General features: G+C 48.3%; 1 protein-coding gene across 1 annotated transcript; it reads right to left on the reverse strand.

The window, feature by feature from the left end:
- Positions 1-1,112: 1,112 nt before the first annotated feature.
- HACD2 (3-hydroxyacyl-CoA dehydratase 2) lies at positions 1,113-20,592 on the reverse strand. Its single transcript, XM_056534398.1, has 8 exons — positions 20,440-20,592; positions 8,484-8,607; positions 7,958-8,075; positions 7,859-7,877; positions 4,856-4,944; positions 4,636-4,757; positions 3,081-3,259; positions 1,113-1,956 (listed from the first exon to the last, which is right to left on the reverse strand). The coding sequence occupies exons 2-8, from the start codon at positions 8,603-8,605 to the stop codon at positions 1,880-1,882; spliced, it is 726 nt and encodes a 241-aa protein (XP_056390373.1). The 5' UTR covers positions 8,606-8,607; positions 20,440-20,592; the 3' UTR covers positions 1,113-1,879.
- Between the last annotated feature and the right edge of the window lie 23 nt (positions 20,593-20,615).

Below are 20,615 nucleotides of genomic sequence, written 5' to 3' on the forward strand. Positions count from 1 at the left end.
CAGGAAGGAAAAGGTTACACTAAACACTGAACAGACTGACACTTCTGGGGTATGAGTTATACAGTACTCTACTATAGATGGTATGTTGGAGTAAAGCAAGGAAAAGGTTACACTAAACAGGCTGACACTGCTGGGGGATGAGTTATAGACTACTATAGATGATATGTTGTGGTAAGGCAAGGAAATGGTTACACTGAACAGGCCGACACTGCTGGGGGATGAGTTATACACTACTATAGATGGTATGTTGGGGATTGAATTTGGATGGTGCTATGAGCATAAAAAAAAATAAACAGCAAGGGAGGGGTTACACTAAACACCAAGCTTCTGCTGTGAGGAGAGGGAAGCCTTGATGTACCTTACATGGACAGTGCAGATTCTCTGGACATGAACAGATACTCTGTGCACTGGAGAGAAAGACTGTGCATGTGCTAAACCCTGCCACCACTCTGTTTGCAAAACTACAGCTCCAAGCATGCCCGGACAGCCATTGGCATTTGGACATGCTGGCAGCTGTAGTTTTGCAACAACTCGTTGTCCACAGTTCCGCTCACAAATATAATTTGAAATATAATTACAGGCCCACATAAGACCACTAAGCATCCACAGAGGATGAATGGCTCTGAGCTGCAGTACCAGACACAAACCATAGCCAGGAACGGGGGCGCCGTTAATTGAAGAAACCAAACAGACTATAAAAATTTCAGAAAAACCTTTACTGGATGTGGCCAGCCTCGTCCGTAGAAACATCTACAAAGTTATATTGAGCATGAAACGCCGAGAGTGTAAACAGAACCGGGCTGACTCCATCAAACCGCTCGAGATGCGGGGGGGGGGGGGGGGGGGGGGAAGAAGCTTGGAAATGGCCAGTATAGGGTTAACGCTTGGAGCGCTTTATCCCATTGAGGACTTGTACCATTAGCTGGGGGGGGGGGAAATTTCTATTGGATCGGAGAGCCCTCCCCCCCAATGTTGTGCATCTCCCACCCGCCCCATTTTGTACTGCAGTGTTTTCCAACCAGGGTACCTCCAGCTGTTGCAAAACTACAACTCCCAGCATGCCCGGACAGCCTTCGGCTGTCCGGGCATGCTGGGAGTTGTAGTTTTGCAACAGCTGGAGGTACGCTGGTTGGAAAACACTGTTGTAAAGGATAAAATATGAGGCACAGCGCCATCTAGTGTTATCATTTGATAGTCGTACCTGTCAGTGGTTGGCGGAGGACAGGGCAGTTTAACTCCTCCCTGAGCGCTAGAAGGCATAAATGTTCTGGGTGGGCAGATTAGACCCCCTGCCCTATTCCCATATTTTGGGGAGGGATGAAGGCTGCAGTTCGTCGCTATTTTTCCATGATAGCTAGAACAGTGCCCCCTGCTGGACCAATGCTGAGGTATGATGGTCTATTGGTGCAGGATCGCAGACCTGAGGCAGATTCCAGTGCAGATTTAGAAGAAGCTTCATTGATATTGTACCAGTAGTCGGGGGTCCCCTCTCCCCCCCCCCCACCATGTTTCCACCACTACCTCCCCCATCATCCTCACTCCCTCGCAACAGGAAGTCCACTGCGCATGCAGCAACACAACATCCCGCAACATCAGGGGGTCCGGCTGGCTGGACCAGGAATCAAGCGTTTAGTAGTATAAAAGTAGGAGAGGCAGCCGCGACTGTCCTAGTGCATGCTGGGTAGTGGCCGAGGTTAGTATGTAAACACGCCATCCCTGCAGGCATTTACCTCATCCGGGCATTCTCATAGGAAAGGGCGCACTCAAAAAAAGGCCGCAGCATTTGGGTTTCTAGAAGATTTGGGGGGAGAAAAAAAAAATGTCAAAAAAGGAAAAAGAGGAGAAGAAGAAGAAGAAGGAGATGATGGAACCCGCGGGGTTAATCAGACTTCTTGCGCTCGACGTGAAGAACTTTCCTGCGCTGGTGGATCATGTGGAAGTACAACTGCGGGAAAACTGCGGAGAAAAGAGAGAGATGGATGAGTGCGGAGAAGTGTCAGCGCTGGAGGAGGCTGCTCACAGACAGGTGTACAACGGTGCCCCCTGCTGGAGGAGGCTGCTTACAGACAGGTATACAACGGTGCCCCCTGCTGGAGGAGGCTGCTCACAGACAGGTATACAACGGTGCCCCCCGCTGGAGGAGGCTGCTTACAGACAGGTATACAACGGTGCCCCCCGCTGGAGGAGGCTGCTTACAGACAGGTATACAACGGTGCCCCCCACTGGAGGAGGCTGCTTACAGACAGGTATACAACGGTGCCCCCTGCTGGAGGAGGCTGCTTACAGACAGGTGTACAACGGTGCCCCCCGCTGGAGGATGCTGCTTACAGATAGGTATACAACGGTGCCCCCCGCTGGAGGAGGCTGCTTACAGACAGGTATACAACGGTGCCGCCCTCTGGAGGAGGCTGCTTACAGACAGGTATACAACGGTGCCCCCCGCTGGAGGAGGCTGCTTACAGACAGGTGTACAACGGTGCCCCCCGCTGGAGGAGGCTGCTTACAGACAGGTATACAACGGTGCCCCCCTCTGGAGGAGGCTGCTTACAGACAGGTATACAACGGTCCACAAGACATTTCCGAGTTCAGCGCTCAGAATTGTTTAACGGTCTTACATAGAATAGGACCCCCACATGTTTATAAGCAGTCACAGCTTGTATATCAGCAGCCAGTGGGGTCCCAGCAGTCACAGCTTGTACATCAGCAGTCAGTGGGGTCCCAGCAGTCACAGCTTGTATATCAGCAGCCAGTGGGGTCCCAGCAGTCACAGCTTGTAATTCAGCAGTCAGTGGGGTCCCAGCAGTCACAGCTTGTATATCAGCAGCCAGTGGGGTCCCAGCAGTCACAGCTTGTAATTCAGCAGTCAGTGGGGTCCCAGCAGTCACAGCTTGTATATCAGCAGTCAGTGGGGTCCCAGCAGTCACAGCTTGTATATCAGCAGTCAGTGGGGTCCCAGCAGTCACAGCTTGTATATCAGCAGTCAGTGGGGTCCCAGCAGTCACAGCTTATATATCAGCAGCCAGTGGGGTCCCAGAAATGACACAGGATAAAACATGGTGATGATATAACCAGATACTTACTAGGGATGTAGGACACCATGACGAGGATGAGGAAGGTGTAGTAATCGAATGAGAAGTTGTATTTGTTGGGCAGGCTGATGGAGTACAGGCCGGTCTGCTTGATGTATGGCAGTGCAGCATAGATCGTCAGTAATTCTCCTGCTACCCCCATGGGGTATAAGACAATGAAGAGCGTGTACCTGGAGGAGGAAGACACAGGACAGATATACACAGGTGTAATGGCCCTCAGTGTGTTTACAGGTCGTAGATTTTTACTCTAAGGGGAAGATATGCTGCTTAGGAGGGAGGTTTAAAGAATTAATCCACCCCTACCCAGGGTCCACAGAAACACCGAAGGGGCTGTAACCAGGACAAATACCTGAATCTGCCCCCTCAGATTAGTCTCAGTGAGGTTACTCCATGTCCACCCCACACTCACCTGACCCATCGCCTTAGTGAGGTAAACCCATGCCTCCTGCACACTCACCTGGCCCATCGCCTTAGTGAGGTAATCCCCATGCCTCCTGCACACTCACCTGACCCATCGCCTTAGTGAGGTAAACCCATGTCTCCTGCACACTCACCTGACCCATCGCCTTAGTGAGGTAAACCCATGCCCCTCGCACACTCACCTGGCCCACTGCCTTAGTGAGGTAAACCCCATGCCCCTCGCACACTCACCTGGCCCATCACCTTAGTGAGGTAAACCCATGCCCCTCGCACACTCACCTGGCCCATCGCCTTAGTGAGGTAAACCCATGCCACTCGCACACTCACCTGGCCCATCGCCTTAGTGAGGTAAACCCCATGCCTCCTGCACACTCACCTGGCCCATCGCCTTAGTGAGGTAAACCCATGCCCCTCGCACACTCACCTGGCCCATCGCCTTAGTGAGGTAAACCCATGCCCCTCGCACACTCACCTGGCCCACTGCCTTAGTGAGGTAAACCCATGCCCCTCGCACACTCACCTGGCCCATCACCTTAGTGAGGTAAACCCATGCCCCTCGCACACTCACCTGGCCCATCGCCTTAGTGAGGTAAACCCATGCCACTCGCACATTCACCTGGCCCATCGCCTTAGTGAGGTAAACCCATGCCCCTCGCACACTCACCTGGCCCATCGCCTTAGTGAGGTAAACCCATGCCCCTCGCACACTCACCTGGCCCATCGCCTTAGTGAGGTAAACCCCATGCCCCTCGCACACTCACCTGGCCCATCGCCTTAGAGAGGTAAACCCCATGCCCCTCGCACACTCACCTGGCCCACCGTCTTAGAGAGGTAAACCCATGCCTCCTGCACACTGACCTGGCCCATTGCCTTAGTGAGGTAAACCCATGCGCCCCTCGCACACTCACCTGGCCCACAGTCTTAGAGAGGTAAACCCCATGCCTCCTGCACACTCACCTGGCCCATTGCATTAGAGAGGTAAACCCCATGCCTCCTGCACACTCACCTGGCCCATCGCATTAGAAAGGTAAACCCCATGCCTCCTGCACACTAACCTGGCCCATCACCTTAGAGAGGTAAACCCATGCCCCTCGCAGGTTACCACGTTGCCCCCCCGCACACTTACCTGGCCCACTTGATGATGTATGGCAGATGGTTTAGAAGACTGAAGGTATAAAACGAGTAGCGGATAATTTCAGTGATTGTCCAGGCAACAACAAACAGCAGGACGGAGTCCTCATTCTGAACCTGGAGAGAGAACAGGAGATTAACCCCTTATACTCCTATTCATATCAACACCGTACATTCCCCTCCTCCTTGACCAGTGACAGGGAGTTGGCGCTCACCTCTCTCACGCTGTGTGTGACGGCCCAGGTCAGGAACACCCGAGACGAAACCTGAAACGCAGTGAGGACCACGGAGGAGGGCACGATTCCTGGGGTCAAGAAACGCAGGGAGTCAGTGGTGCCGGTCACTTATCTGTTACTATAATAAGATCATCTGAATGTGACCATACAAGGCTCAGTCCTTCCTCTCCTCCCCCATTAACCCTGCAGGACGGGGATGTACTGAGCACTTATGGTCACAGTCTGCAGTCAATATGAGGTAGATGACTGTCTAATACAGTGTTTTCCAACCAGCGTGCCTCCAGCTGTTGCAAAACTACAACTCCCAGCATGCCCGGACAGCCAAAGGCTGTCCGGGCATGCTGGGAGTTGTAGTTTTGCAACAGCTGGAGGCACCCTGGTTGGAAAACACTGGTCTCATATCTAACGTGTCATGGAGCAGGTGATGGCTTCACAAGGGGCCAAGAAATGTGCTCGGCTTTCACATGGTGACATTAAAGGAGTACTATGGCGCTTTATTTATTAATTTTTTTATTAACCCTTCGTGCCTGGGCTGCAAAATGAAACATGGTCATGGTCATGATGTCAGCAGAGAGCTCTGTGTTCCAAAAAGAAAACAATTTCCTATGTAGTATTCAGCAGCTAATAAGTACTGGAAGGATTAAGATTTTTTAATAGAAGTCATTTACAAATCTGTTTAACTTTCTGGCAACAGTTTATTTAAAAAAAATAAAAGTTTTCCACAGGAGTACCCCTTTAACCCTCCGTGCCCGGGCTGCAAAATGAAACAAAACAAACTTTAACTCACCTGCCTACGTTCCCCCGTTGCTCCGATGTCGGTGTCCCTTTCTCCGGTCCCTGTCTTCTTCCGCTTCCTGCGGGTCGGTGAGTCACGATGCTTTCAGCTTATCACCGGCCGCAGCGGGACATTGCTGCTGAAAGCAGCGTGACTCACCGACCCGCAGGAAGCGGAAGAAGACAGGGACCGGAGAAAGGGACACCGACATCGGAGCAACGGGGGAACGTAGGCAGGTGAGTTAAAGTTTGTTTTGTTTCATTTTGCAGCCCGGGCACGGAGGGTTAAAGGGGTACTCCTGTGGAAAACTTTTTTTTTTTTTTTAAATAAACTGGTGCCAGAAAGTTAAACAGATTTGTAAATTTCTTCTATTAAAACAAATCTTAATCCTTCCAGTACTTAATAGCTGCTGAATACTACATAGGAAATTTTTTCTTTTTGGAACACAGAGCTCTCTGCTGACATCGTGACCACAGTGCTCTCTGCTGACATCTCTGTCCATTTTAGGAACTGTCCAGAGTAGGAGAAAGTCCCCATAACAAACATATGCTGCTCTGGACAGTTCCTAAAATGGACAGAGATGTCAGCAGAGAGCACTGTGCTCGTGATGTAAGCAGAGAGCTCTGTGTTCCAAAAAGAAAATAATTTCCTCTGTAGTATTCAGCAGCTAATAAGTACTGGAAGGATTAAGATTTTTTTTTAATAGAAGTAATTTACAAATATGTTTAACTTTCTGGTACCAGTTGATTTAAAAAAAAAAAAAAAAAATAATAATAATTATTTCCATGGGAGTACCCCTTTAATAAAAAATTAAAAAAAGCACCATAGTACTCCTTTAATCACAATCATACAATTCGGGATCCAGAACATATATAATACAGCGGTGATGAAGCGTGTGTTATATATGAGGACGGCAGCTGGTGGCTCACACTTACTGCACATCCCGGCTTCTATATAAGGATCCATGTTACCTGGCAAGTGCCATATGATTCTCATGTACAGAGTCTGAGGACTGTGATATTATATATATATATATATACACACACACATACAATACGGTATATATCACAGTCCTCAGACTCTGTACATGAGAATATAAAGACTGCGCAGCACAGTTTCCAGGATTAAAAGGAAGACGGTCAGCTTTCTCCCCCAGCACTAACCAGCAGTACTGGCTGGTAGTGCAGGAGACGCTGATCAGTTTGATGCTTAGAGTGCCCGGATCCGCCCTGCCGTTTGGACGTAATCTTTTATTTTAGGTATATGCAAATGAAGTGCTAATTGGCACCGGTCGGGCAAACTGGCACTCTGACTTCAGTGCCACTGGCCGCAGCACCGCCCAGCTCATCAATATTCCTCCCCCTCTCCATTACAGAGCGGAGAGAAGAGGTAGAGGCGGAGGGAGGGGAGGAATATTGATGAGCTGGGAGGCGCTGCAGCCGGCGGCACTGACGTCAGGGTGCCAGTTATCACCTCATTTGCCTATACCAAAAATAGAAGATTACGACCAAACGGCGCGGCGGATCCAGGCCCGGTAAGGATCAAACTGGTCAGAGTCCCCCGCACTACCAGCCAGCACCACTAGTTAGTGCGGGGGGAGAAAGCTGACAGTTTTCATTTAAAGGAGTACTCCACTGGAAAAAAATAAAATGTATTTTATATATTTATTTATTTATTTTTTTAAATCAACTGGTGCCGGAAATTTTAACAGATTTGTAAATTACTTCTATTAAAAAATCTTAATCCTTCCAGTACTTATCAGCTGCTGTATGCTCCACAGGAAGTTCTTTTCTTTTTGAATCTCCTTTCTGTCTGACCACAGTGCTCTCCGCTGACACCTCTGTCCAAGTCAGGAACTGTCCAGAGCAGGAGAGGTTTTCTATGGGGATGTGCTCCAACTCCTAAAATGGACAGAGGTGTCAGCAGAGAGCACTGTGGTCAGACAGAAAAGGAAATTCAAAAAGAAAAGAACTTCCTGTGGAGCATAACAGCAGCCGATATGTACTGGAAGGATTAAGATTTTTTTAATAGAAGTAATTTACAAATCTGTTTAACTTTCTGGCACCAGTAAAATAATAATGTTTTCCAGTGGAGTACCCCTTTAAATGTTTTTCGTGTTGTTCTAATAAAGCATGTTGTTATTATTTGTAACTTACTGCCTGGTGGTCACATACACTGACGCTATGGACGTCCGCCCGGTGACTTACCCAGTGCACAATGTACAATCTGCAAACACAAAGACACCGGTCAGTATCCAGCAAGTCACACAAACCATAGTCAGAAATAGCACAGGAAGCGGCGTTTACCTCCAGCAGCGCTCCGGTCTGGAAGAACTTCAGGGGCCGCTCAATGGAGTAGTAAAGACTGTGGTAACTCCCCTTGGCGAGATACGTGCGCACTAAACCCACCGCTATGACCAGCCATCTGCAAGACAAGGCCTAACAATGAGGTGTTCCCTCCCAGAACCCTAACAGTCCACAGCGCCCCCATGAGGAGAGGAGAGAAACAGGAGACCCCTATATTCCCCATGTGACTAAATAATTCCTGGGGGGGGGGGGGGCTGCTGGGGAAATTATGTGTTATATAAAAGTATAAGATGAGGACGACCTATATTTCCAACATGGATGTATCCGCTATATTAGTGGTCTCCAACCTGCGGACCAACAGATGTTGCAAAACTACAACTCCCAGCATGCCCGGACAGCCGTTGGCTGTCCGGGCATGCTGGGAGTTGTAGTTTTGCAACATCTGGAGGTCCGCAGGTTGGAGACCACTGTACTACATCAGCCTAGGAACCAATGAGCCCCCAACAAAACATCTGGATCTACTCACCCTGCTGTCATGATGACATTATAAATGACCAGATAAGCAGTGGCAAAAGCTCCAGGACCCTTCCTCTTCCTCTGGCTGCCATTCTCCATAGACCTGCTGCTCCCAGAATTTTGGCTCGTCATATCTGTAAGGAAGAGACAGAGTCAGAGCTGCACTCACTATTCTGCTGGTGGGGTCACTGTGTACATACATTACATTACTTATCCTGTACTGATCCTGAGTTATATCCTGTATTATACTCCAGAGCTGTACTCACTATTCTGCTGGCGAGGTCACTGTGTACATACATTACATTACTGATCCTGAGTTATATCCTGTATTATACCCCAGAGCTGTACTCACTATTCTGCTGGTGAGATCACTGTGTACATACATTACATTACTTATCCTGTACTGATCCTGAGTTATATCCTGTATTATACTCCAGAGCTGTACTCACTATTCTGCTGGTGAGATCACTGTGTACATACATTACATTACTTATCCTGTACTGATCCTGAGTTATATCCTGTATTATACTCCAGAGCTGTACTCACTATTCTGCTGGTGAGATCACTGTGTACATACATTACATTACTTATCCTGTACTGATCCTGAGTTATATCCTGTATTATACTCCAGAGCTGTACTCACTATTCTGCTGGTGAGGTCACTGTGTACATACATTACATTACTGATCCTGTACTGATCCTGAGTTATATCCTGTATTATACTCCAGAGCTGTACTCACTATTCTGCTGGTAAGGTCACTGTGTACATACATTACATTATACTGATCCTGAGTTATATCCTGTATTATACTCCAGAGCTGTACTCACTATTCTGCTGGTGAGGTCACTGTGTATATAAATTACATTACTGATCCTGTACTGATCCTGAGTTATATCCTGTATTATACTCCAGAGCTGTACTCACTATTCTGCTGGTGTGATCACTGTGTACATACATTACATTACTTATCCTGTACTGATCCTGAGTTATATATCAGACAGGAGGCGAGTATCTTGCAATAAACCTTTCTTTTAATGCCCATAGCACAAAAAATTACAGAGAATTCATTTCATTAACATTAGAAAAAATTTCATTAAAACTACAACTCCCAGCAGCCCCTGGACTCCCCTCCCCTGGGTCGGAGACCCTATATAAGGGGCTGTCTGGACCTCCTCTTCCTCTTTCTTTCTGCTCATGGCAGATAAGTATTGTCTTCTATATCTCTCTCTCTATCTATATCTCTATCTCTATCTCTATATCTATATATATATATATATATATATATACACACACACACACATATACACACACACACACACACCTTATTGTGTTGAATTGTACGCTGATTCTGAGGTGTGGCAGTTTTTTACAACTGTTCACCCCAGTCTCTTTGAGATAACTTCTTATTATTTTCTTATTATTTTTCTTAATTTCTTCATTTTTCTACTGTTTACACTATCTTTCCAACACGTGGTTTACTGCCATTTCAAAATGGAGGGAATCCATCTATTATGCGATCTTCTCTGGCCAGGGGACTGGCTAGTGAAAATCGACTTGAAGGACGCGTATCTTACCGTCCCCATACACCACACCTCCCAACCTTTCCTAAGGTTTCTGTGGAGGGACCGAATGTGGCAGTTCACCTGCCTTCCGTTCGGATTGTCCTCAGCCCCTTGGTGTTTCACTAAACTGCTCAAACCAGTGATGGCTGTTCTTCGGAGCAGAGGCGTTCGCCTTATCATCTATCTGGACGATCTACTCATTATGGCACGTTCCAGAACGCAGGCCTTGCTGCACAGCCAATGGGCAATTTTGTTGATGGAGGAACTTTGTTTCCTCATCAATCGCAAAAAATCGGTGCTGATACCCTTGCAAGAGATGGAATTCCTGGGTTTCCTAGTGGATACCAAGAGAGCCATCCTGCTGTTACAACAATCCAAGTTGGCTCTGATTCGCAAAGGAATCAGGGCGACGGTGCGCAAGGGTCGGGTATCCTTGCGTATGATTGCACGCATAGTCGGCCTGTTGTCGGCCTCTATTCAGGCAATTTTTCCGGCTCCACTTCCCTATCGAGCCTGCAAAGACTCAAGGCCCTCCATCTACGCCAGGGGCTCCGATATGCGGACGAGGTTCCCCTCTGTCCGGAGTCAGTAGAGAAGCTGCTGTGGTGGCTTCGTCATGCCGTCGAATGGAACGGCAGAACAATTTTCAACTCCTGCCCGGACGTTATCGTAGAGTCCGATGCGAATTGCCAAGGTTGGGGTGCTCGTTGCGGGCAAGACACCACCGGAGGGAGATGGTCAGTAGAGGAAGCTCTTCTCCATATCAATGCTTTAGAACTTCTGGCGGCATTCTTTGCTATCAGGAGTTTTCTCCCTCACACTTCCAACAAGTGTGTGCTTTTACGTATGGACAACGTGGCAGCGGTTCAGTATGTCAACCGCCTTGGGGGCACGAGGTCCAAAGTGCTGGCGGACATCGCGTCCGAATTTTGGCACTTTTGTCTGTCCCGGAATATCATTCCAGTGGCGGAATATCTCCCCGGGATATCCAATACTGTGGCGGATTGGAATTCGCGCTACCTGACGGATTCCAGCGACTGGTCGCTCGACCGTCCGATTTTTCTGGCATTGCGAGACCTTTGGGGTCCGTTACATACAGACCTTTTTGCCTCTCGTCTCAACCGGCAATTACCCCGCTTTTACAGCTGGAGGCCGGACCCGGAAGCGTCAGCAGTAGACGCGTTCCGTCAGATATGGTCACGGGGGACGCATTATGCGTTTCCTCCGTTCAATATGATTACCAGAACCCTTCTCCAAGTAGCAAGTCAGAGGGCGACGGTGGTGCTGATCACCCCTTGGTGGCCAACGCAACCGTGGTTTCCTCTACTGCTGGGGATGGCGATCGATTATCCACGATTGAGTCCCCACTCACCTCAACTTCTTTCGAACCCGATCAAGGGTTATCACCCTCTAATACTGGACAGCAATCTTCCACTCTTAGCGTGGTTGGTTTCGGGGTCTCAGACGCCGGTAACGATCTTTCACAATCGGCTAGAGACCTTCTCGCCTTGGCCTGGGCCCCAGGGACTAGATCGGCATATCGATCTGCCTGGGTCCTGTGGGTTCGTTGGTGTGATCAACGGCAAATTGATGCCGTTCAAGCACCTGTTTCAGTCGTAGTGAACTATTTAGCGGACTCTTGAGTCTGGAAAGTCTTATAGTTCGCTGAACGTCTATCGGTCTGCCATATCGGCATATCATTGCCCGGTGGACGCGTTACCTGTAGGTAAACATCCTCTGGTATGTAGGCTTTTACGGGGAGTAAAATTCAAACGTCCTCCTCGTCCTAGATACCAGTCGACTTGGGATGTCTCCCGTGTGCTAGAACTATTTTCCGCTTGGGAGGACAATGATGTCCTTTCCTTGAAAAACTTATCTATTAAACTTACGACCCTTTTGTGCTTGGTGTCCATAAAAAGGGTATCGGACGTAAAAGCATTGGATATATCCAGACGACAATTTTCGCCTGATGGGGTACGGTTCTCTGTGGTCCGCAGAACTAAGACGAGACTTCAAACAGTCTTCTACCCCTTTTTTCCCGACCACCCACGCCCATGTGTGGTGCGATGTCTGCAACTGTACGAGGCGCGGACTGCAATATTGCGGTCTGTTAGTCATAATCAATTATTAGTCTGCTATGTCAAGCCTCATCTAACGGTAACCTCGGCTACTTTAGCCAGGTGGGTGAGGGTGGCCATGGATATGGCTGGAATTGACGTTTCTCTTTTTGGTGCCCACTCTTCTAGAGGGGCTATGGCCAATAAGGTGGTCACGTCAGGGGGTTCACTCTCGGACCTTTTATTAGCTGCTGATTGGTTGTCTGAGACGACCTTTAGGCAGTTCTATTTTCGGCCGCAGGAACATGTTTCTGTGTCTGTCCTCTGAACGTGTCTGTTCATGTTTCCTGATTAAACTTGTTTAGCTTTAAATTTGCAAGATATGAGCCTCCTGTCTGTATTGTCTGATATATAAATCGGGATTTTCCTAGCTACTGTGACGGAAAATCTAAGTTATATGAAGACAGGAGGCGAGTATCTTCCCTCCCTTCCCACCCTGTTACGTTGTGCTTTCTCGTTTCAGGATATTGAAGAGCGGAACCTGCATCTACGCAGCAGAGTATGAGAAGTCCCTGAGTGACAGCTGTTCTGTTTTGTTCCAGTTGAAACACAGTTACTGGGGGCCCAGTTGGCCCTGACATCCAGTTCCGGAGATGGTATTCGCTTGCCGTCGGAGTGTATCCGGGGTATCAAGATACCGCGCGCTGTTCCGAAGTTCGCACGAAAGAAAGAGGAGGTCCAGACAGCCCCTTATATAGGGTCTCCGACCCAGGGGAGGGGAGCCCAGGGGCTGCTGGGAGTTGTAGTTTTAATTAAATATTTTCTAATGTTAATGAAATGAATTCTCTGTAATTTTTTCTGCTATGGGCATTAAAAGAAAGGTTTAAAGGGGTACTCCGGTGAAAACCTTTTTTCTTTTAAATCAACTGGTGGCAGAAAGTTAAACATATTTGTAAATTACTTCTATTAAAAAATCTTAATCCTTCCAGTACTTATTAGCTGCTGAATGCTACAGAGGAAATTCCTTTCTTTTTGGAACACTGATGACATCACGAGCACAGTGCTCTCTGCTGACATCTCTGTCCATTTTAGCAGCTATGCATAGCAGATGTATGCTAAGGGCAGCATGGTGGCTCAGTGGTTAGCACTGCTTCCTTGCAGCGCTGGGGACTTGGGTTCAAATCCCACTAAGGACAATAATAAATAAAGCGTTATTATAATAACGTCAGCAGAGAAAACTGTGGTCGTGATGTCATCAGAGAGCATTCCAAAAAGAAAAGAATTTCCTATGTAGTATTCAGCAGCTAATAAGTACAGGAAGGATTAAGATTTTTTAATAGAAATAATTTACAAATATGTTTAACTTTCTGCCACCAGTTGATTTAAAAGAAAAAAGGTTTTCACCGGAGTACCCCTTTAATGCAAGATTAGAGCCTCCTGTCTTCATATAACTTAGATTTTTCGTCACGGTAGCTAGGAAAATCCCGACTTATATCCTGTATTATACTCCAGAGCTGCACTCACTAGTCTGCTGGCAAGATCACTGTGTACATACACTACATTACTTATCCTGTACTGATCCTGAGTTATATCCTGTATTATACTCCAGAGCTGTACTCACTATTCTGCTGGTGAGGTCACTATGTACATACATTACATTACTTATCCTGTACTGATCCTGAGTTATATCCCTGTATTATACTCCAGAGCTGTACTCACTATTCTGCTGGTGAGGTCACTGTGTACATACATTACATTACTTATCCTGTCCTGATCCTGAGTTATATATCAGACAGGAGGCTCGTATCTTGCATTAATCTTTCTTTATTAATGCCCATAGCAGAAAATTAACTTTCAGGTTAATGTATTGAAAGAAAAACGTTTTGCAAACTACATCTCCCAGCATCCCCTTTGAGGACTAGTAGCCAATCATAGGCAGATAACTTCTATAAAGGGGACTGCTGTGCCATAACTCCTCCTCTTTCTTTCTGCTCATAGCGACAGATAAGTATTTCTCTTCAACATTTGTACCTGTATACACAAATATAAGTTTTATACCTTCCAAGCATTCGGGGGTACTCTATCTGTACACACCTGACCTTATCCCTGCTGGTGACTGCGTTTATCGGCCGGGTGGTACTGAATTCTGTTTTCCTCACTGACACGGCACTTGTTGCACAGTGTCCCCAGTTTTCACCCTCTATTTTTCCGGCGCAGGTCGCCCCGCTGACGACCCTGCGCTCCGTTCTTTTCCCCCCTTTTGTTCATTCATACCTTTCTCCCGGTGCCATCTTGTGGCACCATTTTCTCCCTCAGTTCGCTGTTCCCGCCACGCATATGGTGAGGGAAGTGGGACTACTGTGTTTCCCAGCAACGCTACCCCTGAAACCCAGGGCGAAATAATTCTTGACTCTCTCGGAGAGCCATTTTTTGACCCGGATGCGATCTCCCACCCTCGCTCCGGAGAATGGGCACCGCTCCCACAGGTCTCTAACTTTGTAGAACACTGGACCCGTAGGTCCCTGGAGAGATCAAATAGAAGTAAACTTAAGGCAGAATGCCCTACACCCTCGATTCCGAGGAAAGTGACCGATACCCCAACGGTAGATCCCATCCTCGTTAAATACCTTACCAAAAATGGTAAATTTCCTAAAAAGGGCATTGAATGGTCCTTTAGATCAATACAGAACCGTATCCTGGATCTTCTGGTCCCTTTGACGAAGATCCTAAACCTTTCTGAGCAGGCCGCTGCATCCAGCCAGCCTGTGGACCTCACCCAACTTAGAGGTTGGGCCCAGAGGGCCATTTGTATGTTGGGAGCCGCAAATACGACTTGCTCGGTCGAAAGGCGGAGATCCATTCTCATGAGATTGGACCCTCAGCTGTCCCATCTCGCTGAGTCAGAACCAGGTCCCTCTGCTGAAGGCATGCTCTTTGGCGATACTCTTATTAAAGATATCAACAAATTTGTGGGCTTATTTACTTCACTGGACAAGGCCCAAACGTCCTTGAAAAAGTCCACTCCCGCAAATAAGGTTTTTGCCAAGGCCGGCAGACATAGGGGCCGCTCTGCCGGCCGATCTAATTATTACAGGCCACCACCCAGAGCTCCAGCTCAATATGCACAGGCTCCTCCATCCTACCATTCCTGTGGCGCAACCCGCGCCGTTCTTCCCTCCCAGTGGTAGACCATGGAGACCACGTGGTGCCCGCTCTTGACCATTCACTGGTGAGTACTCCTCTACATATACCTCACATATCCCAGTGGGGGGCAGACTACAGTCTTTTATCCACGCATGGTCTGCGATTACGGCAGACTCATGGATCCTCAACACGGTGGCAGGGTACCAAATAGAGTTCCACTCCCTTCCGGTGTTGGGCATAATTCAGCCCCCCATACAGTTCTCCGACCTAAACGTTGTTCCCATAGACAACGAATTACAAGATCTCCTGTCCAAATGAGCAGTGATAGAGGTCAATCCAACCTCCACGGGGTTTATCAGCAACCTCTTCTTGGTCAAGAAGAAGGGTGGCGGATTCCGCCCGGTCATAAACCTTCGCAATTTGAACCAACACGTAGTGTATCGACACTTCAAGATGGAAGGGATCCACTTCCTGCGGGACCTCTTGTGGCCGGGGGATTTGGCTGATAAAGGTAGACTTAAAAGACGCCTACCTCACCGTGCCTATTCATCCATCATCCCAACAGTTTCTCCGTTTCCTTTGGAGAGATCGAATGTGGCAATTCACTTGCCTCCCCTTCGGCCTATCGTCCGCCCCATGGTGCTTCACCAAACTCCTGAAGCCTGTGGTGGCATCTCTGCGCAGCAGAGGCGTAAGGATGATCATATATCTGGACGATCTGCTCATTATGGCTCGGTCCAGGACCCAAGCCATTACCCATATGCATTGGACGGTTTCCCTATTACAGGAATTGGGTTTCCTGATCAACCACGAAAAATCTGTGCTCGTCCCGGCTCAGGAAATGGAATTCCTGGGGTTTTTGGTGGATACCAAACAAGCGGTTCTCCAGCTCCCCAAGTCCAAACTAGCCCTTATTCGCAAGGAAATCAGGGCTGTACTTCGCAAGGGTCGCTTATCACTACGCGTCCTTGCGCGTCTAGTGGGCCTGCTATCGGCCTCCATCCAGGCTATATTTCCGGCCCCCCTTCACTATCGGGCCCTTCAGAGACTAAAAACACTGCACCTCCGACAAGGCCTCAGATATGCGGACGAGGTACCTCTGTCCGGAAGCCAAGGAGGAACTACAGTGGTGGCTGCGTCATGCCGTCGACTGGAATGGCAAGACCATATTCAACTCCGCTCGGTGCGGAGAGTCCACTACAGGAGGGACGTGGTCCGCAGAGGAATCTCTATTACGCATCAACGCGCTGGAATTGATTCTTCGCCATAAGAAGTTTCTTACCACACGCATTCAAATGCTGTGTGTTGTTGCGCATGGACAATGTGACAGCGGTTCAATACGTTAACTGCCTGGGAGGTGCGAGATCCAAAATCCTGGCGGATATCGCGAAGGATTTTTGGCACTTCAGTCTTCTCGGCGACATAGTTCCAGTGGCGGAATACATTCCGGGGGTTTCCAACTCGGTGGCAGACTGGAATTCCCGTTACTTAATCGATGCCAGCAACTGGAAGCTGGATCGATCAGTATTCCTGCCGTTACAGCGACTCTGGGGTCCATTTCTCTTGGACCTATTCGCTTCACGTCTCAACCACCAACTGCCCCGCTTTTACAGCTGGAGACCGGACCCGGCAGCTTGCGCAGTCGACGCGTTTCAGGCAACACTGGCCGGCGGGGACGCACTATGCGTTCCCGCCATTTCCTATGATCCCCAAGCTTCTCCTCCATGTGATGACCCAGCGTGCAACGATAGTGTTGATCACCCCCTGGTGGCCGACTCAACCGTGGTTCCCTCTTCTACTGGGGATGGCGATCGATTATCCAGGGTTGCTTCCTCCCCTCCAACATCTCCTCACCAATCCAACCAAGGGTCTCCATCCTCTGGTGTTGGAGGGCACCCTGCCTCTCCTGGCGTGGTTGGTTTCGGGGTCTCGGAATCAGATAACGAACTTTCAAAGTCAGCTAGAGATCTTCTCGCCCTGGCCTGGGCCCCTGGGACTCGATCGGCTTATCGATCAGTGGTCAACTATTTAGCCGACTCCAAGTCAGGGAAGTCATTTAGTTCCATCAACATCTATCGGTCGGCCATCTCGGCCTACCATAATCCGGTAGACACTTTACCCGTCGGCAAACATCCCCTGGTTTTTGTCGACTCTTGAGGGACATTAAGTTTAAACGACCCCCACGTCCCAAATACCAGGCCACTTGGGACGTCGCCAAGCTACTCGACTTATTTTCCGTATGGGCGGATAATGATGACCTTTCCCTACGGTTATTATCTTTTAAACTGACCGTCCTTTTATGTCTGGTCTCCATTAAACGGGTATCAGACGTGAAAGCCTTGGATGTATCCAGACGTCAATTCTCGCCGGATGGCGTTCGGTTTTCGGTCGTCAGTCTTTTATCCCTTTTTCCCTGACCACCCTCGACTCTGTGTTGTTCGTTGCCTTCAGCCACATGAAGCACAGACAGCGGGGTTGCGGTCCTCGGAGTCCTCTCAACTCCTTATTTCCTATGTCCGACCCCATCTGCCAGTGTCATCGGCGACGTTAGTCCGATGGGTTCGATCCGCCATGGACATGGCAGGGATAGATGTTTCCCTTTTCGGCACACACTCTTCCAGGGGCGCCATGGCCACTAAGGTAGTTACCTCAGGGGGCTCCCTTGCGGATCTGCTTTTAGCGGCGGACTGGTCATCAGAGACGACTTTTCGCAGATTCTATTTCAGACCGGAGTCTCACGTATCCATGTCGGCCCTTTCTACTGGGAGCTAATTTACTGGTTATGCATGTCATTTGTAATGTATACTGTTTAGCTTTAAACTTGCAAGATACAAGCCTCCTGTCTGATATATAAATCGAGATTTTCCTAGCTTCTGCGACGGAAAATATTAGTTATATGAAGACAGGAGGCGAGTATCTTCCCTCCCAACCCAACCCTATTATGGTGTTCTTTTTTCTTTTCTGGTTTCAGGATACTGAAGATCGCCTGTGTTTAGGTGTCGGCGGCTGAGATGTTCCTGTTGTTCCAGTTGGGACGTTGTTTCTTCTGTTCGGTTCTTCGGAGGACGACAACCCCGTGGCTGCTCTTGCAACGGCGCTCCGGTTCCAGAGGTCCGTCATCAAGATGTGGAGTCAAGTTGGAGTCTATGTTCGGCTCTCCTGTGTCGGCTATGACGTCGGGTCAAGAAAGAGGAGGAGTTATGGCACAGCAGTCCCCTTTATAGAAGTCATCTGCCTATGATTGGCTACTAGTCCTCAAAGGGGCTGCTGGGAGATGTAGTTTGCAAAATGTTTTTCTTTCAATACATTAACCTGAAAGTTAATTTTCTGCTATGGGCATTAATAAAGAAAGATTAATGCAAGATACGAGCCTCCTGTCTTCATATAACTAATATTTTCCATCGCAGAAGCTAGGAAAATCTCGATTTATATCCTGTATTATACTCCAGAGCTGTACTCACTATGGCCCAGATTTATCAAACTATCTGAGAGTAAAAATGGAGTGATTTTTCCCCAGCGACCAATCACAGCTCAGCTAACGAGCTCTAGTAAAGTGAAAGCTGAGCTGTGATTGGTCGCTGGGGAAAAAAATCACTCAATTTTTACTCTCAGATAGTTTGATAAATCTGGGCCCTTGTGTATGTATACAGGATCCTTGTGCTCCGGTCCCCTCCCTGTATATATTTCTGTATACAGGATCCTTGTGCTCCGGTCCCCTCCCTGTATATACTTCTGTATACAGGATCCTTGTGCTCCGGTCCCCTCCCTGTATATACTTCTGTATACAGAAGCCTTGTGCTCCCGTCCCCTCCCGGTATATACTTCTGTATACAGGATCCTTGTGCTCCGGTCCCCTCCCTGTATATATTTCTGTATACAGGATCCTTGTGCTCCGGTCCCCTCCCTGTATATACTGCTGCTGCTCTATGAGGCTGATAAGGAGGAGATTGTGCTGCAGACTCTGGACTAATAATAGAGCAGATAAGAGCGTCCAGAGGATCCACACTACATGGCCCCCGCACATTATATCATCTATACATTGTATATACAGAGGACGGCTAATATATATATATGGGGCTGCGCATATATACAGGGAGGGATTCTGCTCATATATACAGGGAGGGATTCTGCACATATATACAGGGGGGATTCTGCACATATATACAGAGGGGGATTCTGCACATATATACAGGGAGGGATTCTGCACATATATACAGGGAGGGATTCTGCACATATATACAGGGAGGGATTCTGCACATATATACAGGGAGGGATTCTGCACATATATACAGGGAGGGATTCTGCACATATATACAGGGAGGGATTCTGCACATATATACAGGGGGGATTCTGCACATATATACAGGGAGGGATTCTGCACATATATACAGGGAGGGATTCTGCACATATATACAGGGAGGGATTCTGCACATATATACAGGGGGGATTCTGCTCATATATACAGGGGGGATTCTGCACATATATACAGGGGGGATTCTGCACATATATACAGGGGGGATTCTGCACATATATACAGGGGGGATTCTGCACATATATACAGGGGGGATTCTGCACATATATACAGGGGGGATTCTGCACATATATACAGGGGGGATTCTGCACATATATACAGGGGGGATTCTGTACATATATACAGGGGGGATTCTGTACATATATACAGGGGGGATTCTGCACATATATACAGGGGGGATTCTGCACATATATACAGGGGGGATTCTGCACATATATACAGGGGGGATTCTGCACATATATACAGGGGGGATTCTGCTCATTTATACAGGGGGGATTCTGTTCATTTATACAGGGGGGATTCTGCACATATCTACAGGGAGGATTCTGCACATATATACAGGGAGGATTCTGTTCATTTATACAGGGGGGATTCTGCACATATATACAGGGGGGATTCTGCACATATATACAGGGGGGATTCTGTTCATTTATACAGGGGGGATTCTGCACATATATACAGGGGGGATTCTGCACATATATATACAGGGAGGGATTCTGCACATATATATACAGGGAGGGATTCTGCACATATATATACAGGGGGGATTCTGCACATATATACAGGGGGCCGCTGCCACCTCCCAGGCGCTGCGTTGTGTTTGGGGCCCGAACATTAGTGACCGCCGTCTGCATTGTCCCCGGTCTCTCCCTATGAAGTACATGCATTACCTCCGCCACTCCCGTGTCTCCTCCGCAGGTCTCCGGGGCTCCTTTACCTCACACGGTGCAAGCGCCGCAGCCAAACCTGCTGACATTGACAGGTCACACGCTCATCGCTAATTGGACGAGAAGCCGTTGAGGGCGGGACAATAAAATAACTAAAACATGTTTGGTTGACAACTAGT

This window comes from Hyla sarda, chromosome 8 (genome assembly GCF_029499605.1).
Source record: "Hyla sarda isolate aHylSar1 chromosome 8, aHylSar1.hap1, whole genome shotgun sequence".
NCBI lineage: Eukaryota > Metazoa > Chordata > Amphibia > Anura > Hylidae > Hyla > Hyla sarda.